Source organism: Neoarthrinium moseri, assembly GCF_022829205.1.
Source record: "Neoarthrinium moseri strain CBS 164.80 chromosome Unknown scaffold30_Wmoseri_CBS_16480, whole genome shotgun sequence".
Taxonomy (NCBI): domain Eukaryota; kingdom Fungi; phylum Ascomycota; class Sordariomycetes; order Amphisphaeriales; family Apiosporaceae; genus Neoarthrinium; species Neoarthrinium moseri.
Genome location: NW_026055144.1, coordinates 282659 through 299562, shown reverse-complemented (window position 1 = coordinate 299562; position 16904 = coordinate 282659). Strand labels below are relative to the sequence as shown.

Below are 16904 nucleotides of genomic sequence, written 5' to 3'. Positions count from 1 at the left end.
GCGGGATTTTCTCAATTTCACTCCCTTTGATCGTCTATGGTGTGATTTCTTGGTGGTCTGGTGGCTTTAAAAGACTCTCTGTGCTCGTAATTTTGCCTAAACTGTTGGTAGGTCAAAGGATGCGGGCTCAACAATACCTTTCAACCAACAACTATGTGCGGAGGCCGACCTCCGCTGCTTCGTTCCCACCACCATCACGATTGATGCCAGATTTGTGTCCGATGAAGTTTTTTTCAGTAGTGTTGATGGAGGTCTATGAACCCGGTCTAAATATGCGCGCCGCTTTTACCTATTTGTTTCCTGAGTTGCGAACTTCTCACACGCGGTCTTTTATTTGCGACAATAAGCTATGTTGACCTTGCCGACCATCTTTGCCGGCAGAGTGGGATACCAGGTCTCCAGATCCGCCATCATAAGCTTATGGGTCTCCAGCACCTCGTCATTCGTCATTTGGCTTATGATCCTCGCAGCCATAGGCAGCTTGGTCAAGAGGAAGCGGCAGATTGTGTCGTAATCATCAAATGCCAGGTAATTCTCGGTTTGGATGACCTCAATATCCCTGAAGCCAGCCACGTTTAGACGCCTTGTCACATCCTCTGCAGAAGAGCAGCCGTTGGTGGGTACATCCATTCGCAGGTCCGGGCGTACTTTCAAGGGATACATGGAAAGTTTCATCCAGTCGCTGCTCTGCAAAGACGACATGGCGACCACGCCACCAGGGGCCATAACGCGCTTGATGGCATCAATGGCCTTCGCGGGGTCGGGAATCAAGAAGAGCACAAAGCCGCACAGCATATGGCTGACCGACTCGTCCTCGAAGGCGGCGCAATCGTGGATGTCAACCTCGACGGTCTTGGCACACTGCCAGTAAGTGTTGCCCTTGTCCACCTCCGCCTTCTTGCGTGCGTTGTACTGGGCGAGCATCTGTGCATTGCTGTCGGCTCCGATCAACTGGGTAGAGGGCGGCAACTGAGCATGATGCGCTTGGAGGACAGCGTTGGTAACTTGACCGGGACCACAGCCCATGTCGACGATGGTGGTGGCCTTGGAGAAGGACAAGAGCTCCTCGCCATGTTTGGCCATGTGATCACCAGGCGCCACTCCCGGCCCAGAAGTGACCTGATGCATCATGGACGGTGCAATTGTAGACCATTCCGTGTGGGTGATATCTGCGGGCAAACGGCCCTTGTCAGTCCAGCGCTAATATGGGCGGGGGTCAGCTAGGGAATACTCACGGGATTGCGCTTCGGCCATCTTGAGTTTGTTTTGTTTTCTGAAGGTCTAGGAGTGGTACTAGCGAGAGGGAGGCATATAGAATCTCGAGAGAGTAGCAGAGGAAGAGGTTGGGATGCGTGTCGGTGAAGACAGAACGATTGCCGACTGTGCCGCAGCTGACTGCTGCCTGGCAAAGTTCATCTTACAAATCCAGAGGAAGTGGAACTAAACTTGATCGGTATTTTAATCGTGGATACACCATTTAGTTCACGTGGGAATAGTCGCAACGCGCAGTCTGACGTGACTGCAAATCACATATCTCACGCGATCTACGAGAGGTTCCTGCTCATAATACTACATTACTTTAGGAATTATACAACCAGTAACTTAAAGACCAATAAACTTATCTGTTTTAGAACCGTCAAGCTGATGAAGGCCTTCTCTTGGTAAGATAAAGGAGTGCGTCTTTGCTTCTTCGTCCCAAACTGCCACTGTTCCACGGTACCAACCGCCTCTTCAAGTTTGTTAAGCTTTGCCCTCGCTATAGGTGTCTGTTCAGAATGGTCCTTCAAATCGAGCGTTTTGCATTGAATACAGCATAATCGTGCAAACAAAGATAGCTCACAGATATCCAGTTAACTCGTGCCCCCTGAGTATTTGGGGTTGAATGCTAACGATGCGTCGACCTTGAACAAGTTCGGTTCAGGAGGGGTAAAAAACACATTCGTTGGCTCCTGCACAAGACCCAACAGTGAGATATACCCTCTACATGGTCACGGACACCGTTGACACAGTGCTCGCAAGGTATCATTGCGACCTTGATTCAGAACATTGAACTTCAATTCCCAGTGTGTTTTCCCCCGAGAGTGGTGTTGGTGGGTGTAGTTCCTTACATCGTGCGGTTCCGCGAATATCGAGCTAAGCCTACTGCAGCTAGCGCTTCCAGAGCTCAGGAATATGCCACTAAAGCGTGAAAGGACCAAGTACAACTCTTTCAAGCTCTGCTATAGTCCTGTTTACCCAAGGGGAGAGAAGAAGCTACGCAGCCATGACTACCGCACCGGAGTACGTTTTCACTCGAGACTATGAGGACAACAATCGGTATGTGATGAAGCGACATCAAACCGCACTCTGATATTTTAGGACTCACTGACACGGATGGTATCGTTGACTAGCATTAACTTACAACACTACCTTTGGTGCGAACTCTTTGGCTATCGCTTACATCCCAAAATACCAACCCAAAATCCCGACTTGCGGATAGCGGATGTAGGTACAGGCACGGGGTGCGTATATGCGATCTCAGAGACTTCAAAGTTCGGAAATATTAAATCTACGCAGAATCTGGCTAACTGACGTGGCATCTCGTCTGCCGACGGCAGTCCAACTCGACGGATTCGACATCTCATTCGACGCCGCACCGCCACAACAATGGCTATCTCCGAATGTGAGCTTCCGTCTTTGGAACATCAAACATGACGCACCTGAGGATGTTGTGGGCAGATATGACATTGTTCACATCAGATTGTTTGGCTACGTTCTCAAGGACGACGAAGTCGAGGACGCTCTGAAGCGCTTGACCACACTATTGAGTATGTCTTCCCGGAAGTCATGATTATGAATCCCATCTCAGATGACAAGTTGACGATGGCAAATTGATATACAGAGCCTGGTGGCTACATCCAGTGGGGTGAACCTGACAGAGATTCTTTTCGCCTTCAGACCACCTCCCGAGAGAACAAAAGTGATGCGATGGAGCAGCTACGAAATCTCACGGCCTCTCAGGATCCAAGGATGAAACCGACCTGGGTCACAAAACTCCCGGGGCTCTTTACAAAATGCGGGCTGCTGAATGTCGAGGCTGATGTACGAGATGCGCCTCCTGATCTTGCTATGGCGATGCATGAGTGCAACCTGACACTGCACACACTCCTGCCACGCCAGACTAAGAACCATGAGGCAGCGCGGGCAGTGAGCAGCTTGTTGCCAGAGGCATGCCGGGAGACAAGAGCTGGATCCTGTTATGCATTCACACGCTGGACTGTGGTAGGAATGAAACCCAGCTGTGAAAATACTGCCGCCGAACATGGTTGGGGTTCGGTCGATCTTGGCGGCTCCACATAGTAAGCACGTTTCGTTAGGATCAAATCATTTGGGTCAAACGTCCTTCGCGGAAGGACATGCAACAGCGGGAACGGGAGACTTCCCCGCTCTAGGGTTGTATTGTAGGGTTGTGTCATGGGTGACACAACAGATCTTACGAGCCGTACCGCTGCCGTTAGAGTCGCGCTACGTGGGGTGCGTGTACTGTGATAAAAGCCAAATCCATTTAGTGTGAGCGACCTCGAGGGCGCTAGAAGTTCACATGGAATGGTCACCAGGCGTACATATTATTTCATGAAAGAATAACTGTAGATGGTGGTGGTTATGGGGCAATCTTTTATGTTGTATGTCATAAGGTAAACTGCAATTCTCTTCGAATTCTGGAGAGACCTAAGTCCAGCCCTATTGGCATGGTAAAGGAAGTATTGAGAAGCCGGTGAGTAGATCGGACAGGTTTGCAGGATGTAGATGTCCAAACCCGTCTGAAAATGTAGTGTTGTGTGAAGGAGCGGCAGTCTAGCCATGGATCCCGTCAGCATCTGAGGCACAACATGGCTTGATCTTTCAGGCATATGCCAATGAAATCACCGTCCGGCGGGAAACTTTACTCATCATTCCGTATAGCAGCCAATGACCTTTCGCCCAATTTAAACACGAGGCATTGACCACACCTTATTTGTAAAGGGACGCTGTACTTAAAGGTGGGGACATGAGGATACGCTTCGGTACCGACGAGCCTGGGGAACGAGTTCATTGATTGTGGCGCAGTCTACAGGAGTTTGATCCTCGAATCTGCTCAGGTCAGACGGTAGGTGAGCTTCAAAAACCAACGGATCGCTAATTAATTAGGCCAAAGATTTGTTGAGCTCTCTGTTCATGAGTGACAGGGCTTGTTCTACTTGACTGAAGACATCAGTTTGATTCGCTACACTATCATAGGCCAAGTTGAACTTTGGGTTTCTACCAACTTTGCACAACCAGGAGGGGCTGGATTTATTTCCTTCAGCTTGAATGAAAACGTAGGATCATCTAACATCATCCTGGATGGGTTCTGGGGTTGAATTGCATGGAAGGAAGCCAGGGTCTGGATCGACAGGTATTGGCCTCGAGACCCCAGGATGGTGTGAGGGTCAATTTCCCATGTACACCCTCATACACAGCCCCTCATAATTCTCTACCCCCTCTTTGTTCCTGCCATTGAACGCAGTTCCCACTCCGTGCCCGGCTATGAAAGTAATCAAGGATCCCCTTCGAGACATATGGCATCGTGGCAGGACTCTCGTTCTGATTGCGACTGCTAATACACGTTCAGAGCAGCTCTACCCCAGTTCGCTTATTCTCTTTGACTGTGCTATCACATGCTTCGAAGAAAATCATTGGAGACTTGGTAAATTTGATCACTCGCTAGCAAGCACCTTTCTCATCAGCTCAGCACATTTATCTGGCTGGCTGAGAAATGGACTGTGGCCAGTGTCCAGCGTTTCCGCTCTCAGCCCGGGCGTTTGTGATACAAGTTCTCTCTGAACCTTAACGGGCAATGCCTGATCGTTCTCACAGATGATGTAAGTCTTCGGGATCGTGACATCAGCCGGGATGAAGTTGACTGGTGTCTCAAAGGCATCTTGAGAATGCGGCAACAGAGATTCGAATTGCTTCTGAGCCTCATTATCGGGCAGATCGTTATAAAACTTGTCTTTGGCAAAGTCTTGAAGATGGATCAGATGTCCCTAGAATACCATTCAGTAATAGAGAGATAAACCCCTCTAAGAGGAAGAATCCCAACAGTTGTAATAAGCACGCACCTTGGTATAGGGTTCGCCGGCGATCTGCCAGTCGGGCCATGTGCCGCCCAGAGTTTGGAGCAGATCATATCCACGAACGGGTATAGCGAAGGCGGCAAGGAAGATTATGTGTCGGAATCCCCCTGGTTTTCCTTCCTTCGCACGCTGTGAGATGGTGAGGCCCTGTGTAGCAACACACTGACCGAACGTTAGCTTGAATCCATAACAATGGATGATGGACTGAAACGCCGGGTTGGTAGCTGCATAAACAATCTGTGTATTCATACTGCCAATCATCTATCGGGCTGGGAATGCGCTCAAGTTTGCTACGTACTGCAGGAACCCCACCGGCAGAGTGGGCAATCAGGGCAACCTCCTTCCCTTGGTCAAAAAGACTGATTGCGGTTCTCTGGATAGCTTCGACGTCCGCTTCATAAGTTATGCCCTTGGAGTCGGGACCAAGGCTAGGAAGTTGAGGGCATTGGTACTCAAATCCCATGGCCTCTAAGCGTATTTTGAGTAGGTCATAGCACGATGGTGGGTGCCAGGCACCGTGGACTAACAGCACGACTGGCTTTGGAAATGGCATTGAATTGATAACTGTGAATGTGTATGGGGCAAGGACTCTGAGGTTTGAAGGAATTGCAGAAAGAAGTAGCATCAGATTGCTCCGCTACATCGGTGTGGGATATTTAACAAGGTCGCAGTAATCGGGTAAGTGCAGAAGATCCCTTGCTTGTGCCCCCAAATTACCCCATCCTCAAACTCTGATGTTACTTGCTCACCGTGCTAGGTTTGAGCGTACGGAATTGGATCCCTGGCAGTTTCTGGTGCTTAAGGAGCTCTTGGATTGGATGTAAACTTTAGATAATGTACTTCGCCCCTGCGACCACCCAAACCGGTCTACATACGGGCGAGCTGTATGCCGTGCAACCACATCGATCGCTACAACCAGCCATTAATTGATTGATTCTGTGCCAGTCACCAAGAACGGCCTTGTACGAGATAGGCTACAGGGTAGAAGAGTCACCCCTTTTTAAGACGGACCACTTCGTACATGCTAGCCATCTGTCCTATCTCCACTTGTCCACAAGCTCCTCCTATGACAAACCAACACGATGAGTTCGGAAAAATGGTCACCGGACTACGAGAACTACGACGATGGGCCTTCGCTCATTAGAACGAGTATAGCAATGACCATCCTGGCTACGTTGTTCGTTGGCTTACGGCTTTGGGCGAGGCGCATCAGAAAGCTTAAACTCGCACTGGACGACTTTCTGATATTGATATCTCTGGTAGTTATAACTTTGGCAAAGCTGGAACCATCTTTCATCTGACATATTACATACAGCCTTTCCTTTATGCATTGCTAGCTTTCGATATTATAGGTTAGATTATCTGTTGACACAGTGTTGATGAATGATGCGTGTAAGGACTGACGAACTGCACTAGCTGCTGTCCATGGAGGCGTTGGGAGACACTTGGATGTGAATATGTCAATCGACGATGGCCGGCTTGGCCGCTCCATGATGGTGTGTACAGTTCCAAGTCTTCATACGTCTAGGAGCTATTTTAACCTCATACTTGGCAGTATCTGTTCATTGTCGAATTCATTTACGGTACTATGATCACGTTAATCAAGGTCTCGATCTTGTCGCTCTATTTTCGAACGTTTGCAACCGCCTTCGTTAAACGAGCGTGCTATGTCCTAGGGGCCATGGCCCTAGCATGGTGGCTTGCAGTGGTTCTTATTGCATTTTTCCAGTGCCGACCTATGGCCAAAATTTGGTCGCCATTAATGGTGGACGGAGCTTGCATCGATGTCAACCAGTACTTCCTTGGAAATTCTATCTCGAATATCATAATCGACGTCTTGATTTTAACGTTGCCTATCATTACCGTATCGAAGCTGCAGATGAAACCCTTACTGAAGATTAGTATCATCAGCATCTTTCTCCTTGGTAGTTTGTGAGTTGGGATTCTCTTTACGCACCAAGCCCAATGCTAATGAGCTTAGTGTGATCATCACTAGCGGCATCCGATTACAGATGGTGGTCAATCTGAGTAAGGGAGGCCCAGAAGCGGATTATACTTGTTAGTATGCCCTGTTTGAGCATCGCTGGTTCTGAGGATCAGCGTGCTGACCTATCGTAGTTCTCATCGCGGGATGCTGGATCTGGACACATGTCGAGGTGTCGACGGCGATGATCTGTGCATGCCTACCAACAATGAGACCGCTAGCCTTTTTAATTTTTGATAACTTGGTAACGACCAAGACCGAGGAGAAGAGCGAACTAGTTACAATTAGAACATTCGGCGGCGGTTCGGCGCGGGGTGTATACTCAAAGCAACCAAATAGGGTTAACGGTGGCGCATTTAAACGACTTGACGGTACAGAATTGGGTGAAACTACTTGAATAGATTGTGGTTCTCAGAGGCCAGGGGCCTTTATATAACTAATGGGTCACGCAACTGCGCAGACTTTGGTTGGGATATAAAGCTCGCTGTATGGATAATTAGGAAAACTTTCGGCGCAGCCGCAACTCCATTTCAAGCACCTCGCTATCTTTTCTTCTAAATGCATTCAGTTCTGGCAACAACTTTGCGCCAAATTTAAAGGGGTATCAGAAAGATTATACACAGCTTCCATGTGAGTCACAGAGAATATAGTGTGTGAGAGGTAGCCTAGAAATGGTGTCTAGGATAGTTGTTATTTACCCGCTGAGCTCTATTTTGCCACAGACTTAATATACGACTGCATTGGCTCAGATGAGATTTTCGTCTTGACCATGACCTCGGGTGATTGCTACTAGTTAGCAAGCCAGCCACTAGGGAGGTTTTGAGGTGGGTAAATGATCGGGTTGCTTATATTGCATCCCCAATACGGACACATTCGGTGGTAATTAAGCTACAAGAGGTATCTTAGATTGCGGTCTCTTGGGACTTTGGAATAACTGCATTTGTCGAGCATTTAATGAAGAGAGTTATACCTGAGTCGTAGCTAGTTGCTAAAAGACATTTCCCCAAACTTTCTGAATAGCTGCTGAAAGACCTAAGCCTATTTCAGACTTCAGATAGCGTCGAGAGCACACAATGCCCGTTGTCAAAGCAGGTGGCGTTTGTTAGGCTTGAGGCGCCAGCATCCCTTGTAACCTGTAAATACCAAATCCGTTGCTCCGGGCCCCATTGGCTAAGGTCAATATCGGCGTAGTTGGTATCCTTAAATCCAAGCTTCCGATAGAAACCAACGGCACTTGAATTAACGGCACTTGGTGCCGAAGAAAGAATCAAGAGCACTGCCTGCACAGCTGCTCGTTGTATACCTAGATTGACAAGCTGTGTGCCGAGACCCTCTCGCCGAGAGTTTGATTTGACAAAGACGGCTAATAAAACTGAATCTCGATTAGCTATCCGGGCTTAAATTTTAGGCGTTGTAGTCGTAGCCAATTTGGTCAATCCAATCCATAGGTTGCTGTACATTAAGCACCGCGCTCTCCATTAATGGATGGACAACGGGTTTCAGTGCCGCCAAGTTACTCGGCGGCTGGCTTATAGGGGCGACCGTAGGTTCCTGTGGACGCGTCTTACGATTCAATATCAGGCTTACGATCGCTTCGCCTGAATCATCAATAAGTTTGTTCATCTCATGACTTGGGTCTTGAAACATATGTTGCATGCTTGCCTCATAGAGCGCTATCTGACCTGGTTTTTCTAGGCCAGTCAAGGAACAGAAAACGGTTAGTGGCTTTTTGGATCTCTGATTCGTACATGGACTGGGAAGTATTTGCAAGATCGAATTCCAGCATGGGTATTGGTTCTGGAAGGGTAGCCGTCTTGGTACCGAGCAATTGATGTCTATCGAGATATGACAGTAGACTAGTAGTAGCAAAGTCTCCTCTTCTATCGACTTGGCGTCACGTGAATTGCAATATCAACACAGTCCAGGCCTTCATCATGTGAGAGGGACTCTGCAAACAAAGAATTGCCAGCCCTAAGCGAGATGCAGTTATGAATCCTGTTACGTCTCGGGAAGGCTCCACAGAGGCACAGGCATGCATGGACCTTTAATCAGCAGACAGATCTGTTAAGAAATGCTTTGATTCTCCTTACAAGGGCTCACACTCCGCTTGTGAATCTCATGGCATGGTACCGCGTGGCGGACAAAACCTGTGCTAAGAAGTCGTTATGATTATCGATGCAAGCCTGCGTAGTCTTTGTATAGTAAATAGAGGTTATAGAAAATTCCTTTTCTTTTAATCAAATTTAAATTCTTACCCATATTCCCCGCTTTCGCAACTTGCGACTTTTGACGATGCTCCCGGTCTGGTGCTGGCAGACTCTCTGAAGGTTTTCCCAGTGTTGGAGGCTTGGAGCACGACAACTGAAGCAGGCAATATCCGCTCACCGTGATTGCAACGGACAACCCACCTTGCAACACGGAGTTAATACATGGCATACCTTGCTGTTGTTCCCGCAAATTGACCAAGAGGTACATATCATACCATACATGTATCAACCTTGTAGTATTACCCCTCACCCACACTTGCTCACCTCATATGCAAGGGCGTCTCGACAGGAGATTCGTCATTTCGAAGCAAGGGACACAAGTAAGAATTGGGGTGTAACAGGAACCCCCAACTTCAGGTGCGCTAGATCAGAGAGCTGTTGGAAATGCAACAAGTTCCCCTTGCATTTCTTATGTGGGCAGCCTGCCTACTGCGTGGGTGACGCTGGCTCGATACCTGTCTCTAAACCTAGAATAGGCATGCCATAACGGCAGGCGGAACTTGTACCAAGGTGTCCAACACCAAACCAGTAATAAAGGACCTGCAGCCGGGTGGACGGGAGAAGCAACACCCGCCCGTTAGAAATCTGCCCTCCTCCCTACCCTTGATCTGTCTTCAAGATCAAGGTAGTTGGTGTCTTCGCCTATCCATATCAAAATCCAATAAGCCATCAACCTCAACACACTTAGATCAGATCTTTAAAAGGAGTCTTCCATGATGACTACTACTACGCCCTTGATCAAATTCGATGTCTGCATCTACAAAAGTGATGACATAAGCCAAGAGGAATTCCTGAACTGGTCTACTAAGGTGTATCCGGTGAAAGCTGGCCTCTCATCAAAAGATATGGCATCGTCAAATGGACGCAGGTATGATATGCAGTCATTTCATTCTTGATGCTGTTTCTCGGATATATTGGGGCCAGGTGGCGCATTTCTTGCGGCATTCACTACGGGCCTTCTTCTTCGTTTTCCTTTTTTGTTTCCCCTTTGATTGGCTAACGGTGTGGGAATCAAACGATAGACGGTACAGCCGACGGGATTCAGAGAGCCTATGCGCCATGCCATGAAAACAGACATGGGCCGGCCTGACTGGACAGTCCCGGACTACGACTTGGTAACAACATACTGGCTCTGCAGTTTGGACGACATGCGGGCGCTGACCGCGGACCCGGAGTGGGTACAGTTGGAGAAGGAAGCCTGTATCAAGAGTAACATTGCTATTGGGCATTTCGTGGTTGGCCACGAAGTGGTGCATTTTGAAGGCAATGTAGATGATGCGGGTGCTTGACCGGATACCTTCTACACAGTGCCCTCTGTTGCCGAGGGTATTATTGATACGCAGCCATCCAGTAAGGGGAGCAACAATAAATGCAGTTGATATAGAGAAAAATCTCAAGCAAGGTTGAACTGAAAAAAATTCTGAAGGTCGTGTCTAGATAGGACCCAGGTTCGGGAACATGGTGAGAAGGAGAAGTGCTCTCATCCGCCGCTATGTCCATCATCTCTGATTGACGGTATCTAACACCCAGATTGGGAAACTAGCTATATGAATCAACATAAGAATTCAAGTAATGCTCATTCCAATATTAACAAGCCTTTTGAAGGAGGAAGTTAAGAAAGAATTAAACATAAAAAGTAAATCGAATACACCGGGCGTAAGAGTTAACGGCCACGAAAAGGACAGGGTAGGGCGCAATTCCATTTTTTATCTCCAGAGGTGCAACCCAGAGCTCCCCTGTTTTAAGCAAGTAATTACCAGTTTATCTTTAGGGGAGCGGACAGGATCCCGAATTTCTAGAATTGATGCTCGAATATTATAAAATCAACGTCGTAAAAAGTCAAAATAGGCACGTATGCGATCTATGCTGACTAGACGCGCCAGTGCTGGCAGAGAAAGAGCTCCCGGCTCACATTACCATGAGATCCGCGCCGCCGGCAGTTCATACACCGCGCCCTTTCGCCTCCGGATTAAACCTCTGTTCTTGTGTATAGTCCATCCACCTAGACATACAATTGCTAGAAATACAGTGCCCCCTAAAGCCGCGCCGACTATGGCACCGGCTCTGGCCTTGCCCTCTTGTGCCATGTTCTTGTCAACTGAATTCCTTGGCCTACTACTTGACGCAGGGGTGGCTGTGAGTGGTAGAAACGTCGACGCACCATTCGCCACCGATTTAGACGTCGCAGTGGTGCTGGAAGTAAGACTCGGCGACTCTAAGCAGGGAGATGAGGGGCTGGTTGATGACACGACATCGTTCCAGGCCCAGCTTGTGCTTCGGAGGCTGGGAGTCGTGATAGTGGTCGAAGTTGACTCGGTTCCAACCAAGGAGGACGGGGCAACTGTCGATATAAAGGGATTGGGCGGGAACCCCTGGGTTGTCGTTGACGACAGTGTTCTCATCGAGGACTTGGGCACAAACGAGGGAAGACTGACTGGGTTGAAAGCAGCTGCCTCTACTATAGCGAGCGCCAGTGGTACGACGAGACGCATGCTCGCAGGCTATCTTATTTTGGGTTGTATCTGTGTATAGAAAGCGTATAGAAACAGGGCCTGCTTCGATATCAGGACCTGAAAGAACGGAAAATATAAGATGAACTATATTGTCTGGATATCGCGCATGTCTCGTCCGGGGAATAAAATATCACAGAAGACATAGCTGCAGCTCTCTGGTCAACCAGACGGTCCGAATCCCACCTGCAAGAATAAGTCCATGGCATTTTGAATCCCTGGATGGGCGAAAATAGACGGGCGGCGTGGATGTTGTAGATTCCGAGCAAGCAAACACACACAATGGTGGCTGAGTCGGAGACAACAAGACGGGAATCCTGTGAAGCAGCTAAATCTGGAGAGAATCACTCCAGGAAGCCCATGTGGCTTGTATATGTCCAATGCGCTGGTTTATCGATGGCGAGGTGAATGGTATCCAACGGTGGAAGTGCCAACTGTATTATCGTACCTAGGTGCCTAGGTGACTGACTTAGCGTGGCGTCTAAAGAGCGCAGTTCTCGGTTATAGGGAGAAAGCCTAGGGCGCCAAGAGTAGGTTGACTCTATTTGCTGCGTCGTCAACAGCAACCCTCTAATGGTCACGTATGTGCATCTCATCAGAAACAGTAAGTTGAATGGACGCGATAATTGCGAAGTTCCTTACGACGACTGGATTCAACTAATTCCCCTGCCATGATGGCCATGTCGAGTTCCCATCGAGCTCAGGGGCATTGGCCGTCGGCAAGAATCATTCCCCCTGGACGCATCTGCACCTCATGTCACGAAGAATGGGTGTAGCACTTATAGATACGTCAAGTTCGATCCGTGCAAACCTGTGATGAACAGTTGAAGACATACGCAGGTGGGCTCAAGTTAACTGTGTTTAGCACTAAGTACTGAATTGGCAATTATGAAAGCACAGGGTACCAGCAGTCTAGCACAGTGAGAGGGTAGACCAATAGGCTGTAACTCGTAAGCATGTAACTTAGCTAGTAAGCGGCGGACAATTATGATGGGGAGAGGATTTCAGGTGATGTTGGTGCAACCGATGAGGCGGCACAATATTGAGGCAGAAGGATTCTAGAAGACGGGTAAGAAACGCCATCCCAAGTCATGATGATGTGGGTGTGCATCGGGGAGCTGCAGGCACGAGAACCCCCCTGGCCTGTATCAAACCCCCTGCAGCGGGCTGGACCCTTGGTATCTACCAGTTGCAGGTGGTAGGTTTCGGGTTGATCGTTCAGGATAAGAGCCGTGGAGCCCGGGCTGTACTAACTTATGTACTAGTATTCCACTGCTCCTACAGCGCGTCTCTGCAGCTGCCAGCGTGGGGGGAGCTGGCAGCCAGCGACGCTTCCAAGCCGCCCAGGCCGCCGTCCCCAAGCTGTTGCCAGCCGGTGATGAGCAGCAGGGGGTAGCTTCAGCGCTAGTAGGTACCTAGACGCCTAACCTAAGTAGATTAGTGAGCTGTCCCCTGCGACAATGCCGCGCATTCATGCCTCGCCCTGAAGCCGGACAATCCACCGCGCGACCTCGACGGTGAAACACCTGCTTGTCTTGCTGTATAGGCGTCGACGTCCTCTCTTCTCCTCGTCTCTTTGCTTCACTCGCCGGCACGACTCGTGCTGTGCTTTTCCGCCCATCCCCGATCCCGAAGAAGCCGCCAAAACGCAGGGCGCAGAGGGCTTTTCTCGTGGCCGACAACTGCGCGCACTCCACCCACTCCTTTAATCCAGGCCTATCACGAACACTCCCACCTCTGGCGGCTCCTCGATTCGTCCACGTACAACACAACCCTTGCACCGCAAAGAGACCGTTGCTTCCAGGTCCTCCTCGCCTGCATGTCCCGTACTCAACCAGCCCGCCATATTCCTCGCCGAACGAATGCCGTAGTCAACTGGCCCTAATCAACTCTCCAACACACAACACCCGCGCGCCTGGCCGGCTGACCGCGCCTGCGATCAAGATGTCGCCCCGCAAGTTCTCAGAGGAACGGCAGGAGGCCCTGCTGGACTGGGTAAGGACACCCAAGACTGAACATGACTGGCTGATCTGATCTGATCTGCGTCGACTGCCTGCTAACACACCGTCTTCACAGGCCCGGAACATGATAGCCAAAGACCTCAACAAGCCGGGTCCCAACACTACTGAGGATCTCTACAATGGTGCCGTCTTTTCCGACTTGCTGACAATGCTCGACGATGACTACAAGCCGGATGAGCTGCAGGAGAACTTGTCCCTCGCCAGTCGGGACCTACCAATCGAGGGCCGACAGCGGAACATGCACATTATCCGCAAAGCACTCCGGAGCTTTGTCAAGCGACAGTTGGAGGTGGTCGAGGTGCTCCTCGACGATGTCGACTTCCAGGCCCTCGACAGAGACCCCAATGCCGACGGCATGTGCCAGATTCTGGCCATCTTCCTGGTCATTAGTGTAAACCTGCCCGACAAGTTCGTCTCCCAGGAGATCCTCCAGGATATGCAGAAAACCCCCGAGGACAAGGACAGGCTGGGATGTCTCATGCAGATCATGAACCAATCTCAGAATAGGATCCAGCAGGGGGATCAGACAGAGACGCCCGAAATCCACCACCCACCTGCTGCCGCTCCTGCCCAGGTTGGCGGCATGGACGAGCTCGCCTTGGAGGCAGAGCTGGGGAGGCTCCACCGGGAGATCGAGTCCCTCAAGAAGAAGAATGCCGACCTGATCACGGTTCACGAGCGCCTGCAGGAGAGCCACCAGGAGCTGCTGGATCGCCACGACAGAGTCACGGCCAACCGGGACAAGCTGCAGGAGCTTCTGGAATCAGGGGCTTACGGGGATGGGGCCGAGAAGAAGAAACAGCTGCAGGAGCAGAACCGGCTCATCGACAACCTCGAGATGCAACTGGACGATGCCAGACGAGCCAAGGAGGAGCTGGAGCGTGTCAAGGTTCGGCTCGAGACGGAACTGAGCAAGCTGGTACCGCTGGCGCAAGAGTACCAAGACCTCAAGCAGGAGAACGAGGACCTGTCCAAGAAGGCCAACGCCGCCGAGCACCTGAAGCAAAAGCTGGAGAAGCTTAGAGGGCTTGAGACCGAGGTCAAGAAACTGCGGGAGGAGAGAAATGCCTTCTTCGAGGGCCAGGAACAGATGATGACGTTCCAGAAACAAGTCATGGCCTTGTCGTCAGAGCGTGACCAGCAGGCCCGGAACATGCAAGCATACGAAATTCAGGTATCGGAATTCAACGCCCAGAAGATGGCCTGGACAATGGAATACCAAAAGTTGCAACGGCACCTGGAAACCATGGAATCAAAATCCAAGGAGGACGAGGAGATGGTGAGAGACCTGCAGGAGAAGGTCATGCTTCTGGACCCTTCCGCCGTCTCGGATGCGCCCTACTCTGCACGGACGCAGAGCCGCTCCCTCGAGGACGAGCTCGAGGGCACTACGAGCGAGACGCATACCTTGAAAGACCTCGAGATATCCCGCCTACAGACCGAGAATGCGCTCCTCAAGAGCAGTATAGGTACCGAAACCGACAAGGGCAAGCTCATCCACGAGATTGACAAGGAGCGCGACGCTCGCAAAGCTCTACAGGACAAGTACAACAGCCTTTTCGAGAAGCATACCATCGATAGTGCTGCTCTGGACGCCCTCGCAGCCAAGCAAGAGAACGAGGCCGTGGCCAATCTCCGCAAGCAGGCATTGGCCGAGGAGAAGCGAGCCAAGGACCTTGCCCAGCAACTCGAGGCGACCCAGACGCGGCTCAAGGACAAGGAGCGGGGGCTGATAGATGCCCAAGGCGACCTCAGAGCGTTGGCCGAGGGCAAAGATGCTCTCACCGAGCTCAAGAATACAGACGGCATGCTCGCCGTGTCGCTACGTGCCGAGCTCGACTCGCTGCGCAAGAAGTACGACGGCCTCAAGTCCGACTTTGACGCGCGGCAGGAGCAGCTCGTCTCGGCGCTCATCGACAAGGACCAGCTGCGCAAGGAGGTCGAGGCGGCCAACGCCGAGCTGCAGAAGGCGGCGGCCGACGGCAAGGCGGTGGACCCCAACGTGGCCAAGACGACGGACAAGATCGAGCGGCTGCGCGTCAAGTACAAGGAGCTGAGCGAGCGGTACGACAAGTCGGAGCTGGCGCGGCACGAGCTCGACAAGACGCTCAAGGCGGTGCGCGCCGGCACGGCCGAGGGCGCCCGCAACGCCCAGCAGGAGCAGACCATCAAGAACCTGCAGCGCGAGAACGCCATGATCGCCACGGCCTGGTACGACCTGACCAGCCGCCTGCAGAGCAACCACGTGGTGCTGCAGCGCCGCAACGACGCCCCCAAGAGCTGGCTGAACAAGCAGAGGCAGATGGTCAATGGTGAGTCTCTTCTCCTCCCTGGCTGGAAGCTAGGAGTCTGTTGATGGGGGAAAACTATATATACTGACTCGTTGGATCGTAGCTACGCCGCGGAGGTAGGAACTCCAAGCGTGATGAGACCTCTGCTTTGGCTCTACGGCTTTTGGCCCGTTATGTATATCGGGAGCACGATCAGTCAAGTGCAGCAATGCACGCCCACACAGCGTCTTACGGCCCCCTGATCAACCCGCCATCATCAGGATACGCGCTTTGCATACGGAGGACTTTTCTTTGGGGTTTGACGGCTCTCCGTGTTATCGCTTTTCCATCATTTCCCTAAGAGTGCATCAGCGGCGCGCGTTCTTCCCCTTAGACCCTCGCTCCCCTTGGGTTTCCCCAAACGGAGCGAGAATCGTTTATTGTTTTTTTTTTCTTGGTCGATATACCCTTCCTAACGAATCAGCTGCCCTCGTGTTCCTCCTTTTCTTTGAGAACTCCTATTGTTAGACGCGGCGCCATGAACAGCACAATGGATTATATAGTATATATCATATCACGGGACAGGAAGGCAGAGACAGGGAGAGGGAGATATCCTGAAGCGGGTGTCTGGCGCGGCCACGTGGTCGAGTGGAGGTAGCAACCTATCCCTGAATAGAGAAATGAGACGACTGCGAATGAGCGATATGTTCATGTCTA

General features: G+C 50.8%; 7 protein-coding genes across 7 annotated transcripts; 5 read left to right on the top strand and 2 right to left on the bottom strand.

Moving 5' to 3' along the window:
* Positions 1-330: 330 nt before the first annotated feature.
* JN550_007705 (uncharacterized protein) lies at positions 331-1254 on the bottom strand (the record flags this gene model as incomplete). The annotated part of the gene is made up of 2 exons (XM_049319585.1): positions 331-1169; positions 1236-1254. 2 exons carry the CDS (start codon positions 1252-1254, stop codon positions 331-333), a joined length of 858 nt encoding a protein of 285 aa, XP_049170362.1.
* Positions 1255-2263: 1009 nt separating this feature from the next.
* JN550_007704 (uncharacterized protein) lies at positions 2264-3339 on the top strand (the record flags this gene model as incomplete). The annotated part of the gene is made up of 3 exons (XM_049319584.1): positions 2264-2316; positions 2557-2807; positions 2882-3339. The coding sequence occupies 3 exons, from the start codon at positions 2264-2266 to the stop codon at positions 3337-3339; spliced, it is 762 nt and encodes a 253-aa protein (XP_049170361.1).
* A 1376-nt stretch (positions 3340-4715) lies between these two features.
* On the bottom strand, positions 4716-5598 carry JN550_007703 (uncharacterized protein; the record flags this gene model as incomplete). The annotated part of the gene is made up of 3 exons (XM_049319583.1): positions 4716-5045; positions 5121-5297; positions 5434-5598. 3 exons carry the CDS (start codon positions 5596-5598, stop codon positions 4716-4718), a joined length of 672 nt encoding a protein of 223 aa, XP_049170360.1.
* Positions 5599-6217: 619 nt separating this feature from the next.
* On the top strand, positions 6218-7516 carry JN550_007702 (uncharacterized protein; the record flags this gene model as incomplete). Its single annotated transcript, XM_049319582.1, has 6 exons — positions 6218-6394; positions 6451-6487; positions 6552-6631; positions 6691-7067; positions 7117-7193; positions 7254-7516. 6 exons carry the CDS (start codon positions 6218-6220, stop codon positions 7514-7516), a joined length of 1011 nt encoding a protein of 336 aa, XP_049170359.1.
* A 2946-nt stretch (positions 7517-10462) lies between these two features.
* JN550_007701 (uncharacterized protein) lies at positions 10463-10675 on the top strand (the record flags this gene model as incomplete). Its single annotated transcript, XM_049319581.1, has 1 exon — positions 10463-10675. One exon carries the CDS (start codon positions 10463-10465, stop codon positions 10673-10675), a length of 213 nt encoding a protein of 70 aa, XP_049170358.1.
* A 763-nt stretch (positions 10676-11438) lies between these two features.
* On the top strand, positions 11439-11918 carry JN550_007700 (uncharacterized protein; the record flags this gene model as incomplete). Its single annotated transcript, XM_049319579.1, has 1 exon — positions 11439-11918. The coding sequence occupies one exon, from the start codon at positions 11439-11441 to the stop codon at positions 11916-11918; it is 480 nt and encodes a 159-aa protein (XP_049170357.1).
* A 1072-nt stretch (positions 11919-12990) lies between these two features.
* JN550_007699 (uncharacterized protein) lies at positions 12991-16328 on the top strand (the record flags this gene model as incomplete). The annotated part of the gene is made up of 5 exons (XM_049319578.1): positions 12991-13094; positions 13162-13307; positions 13443-13891; positions 13973-16229; positions 16312-16328. 5 exons carry the CDS (start codon positions 12991-12993, stop codon positions 16326-16328), a joined length of 2973 nt encoding a protein of 990 aa, XP_049170356.1.
* Between the last annotated feature and the right edge of the window lie 576 nt (positions 16329-16904).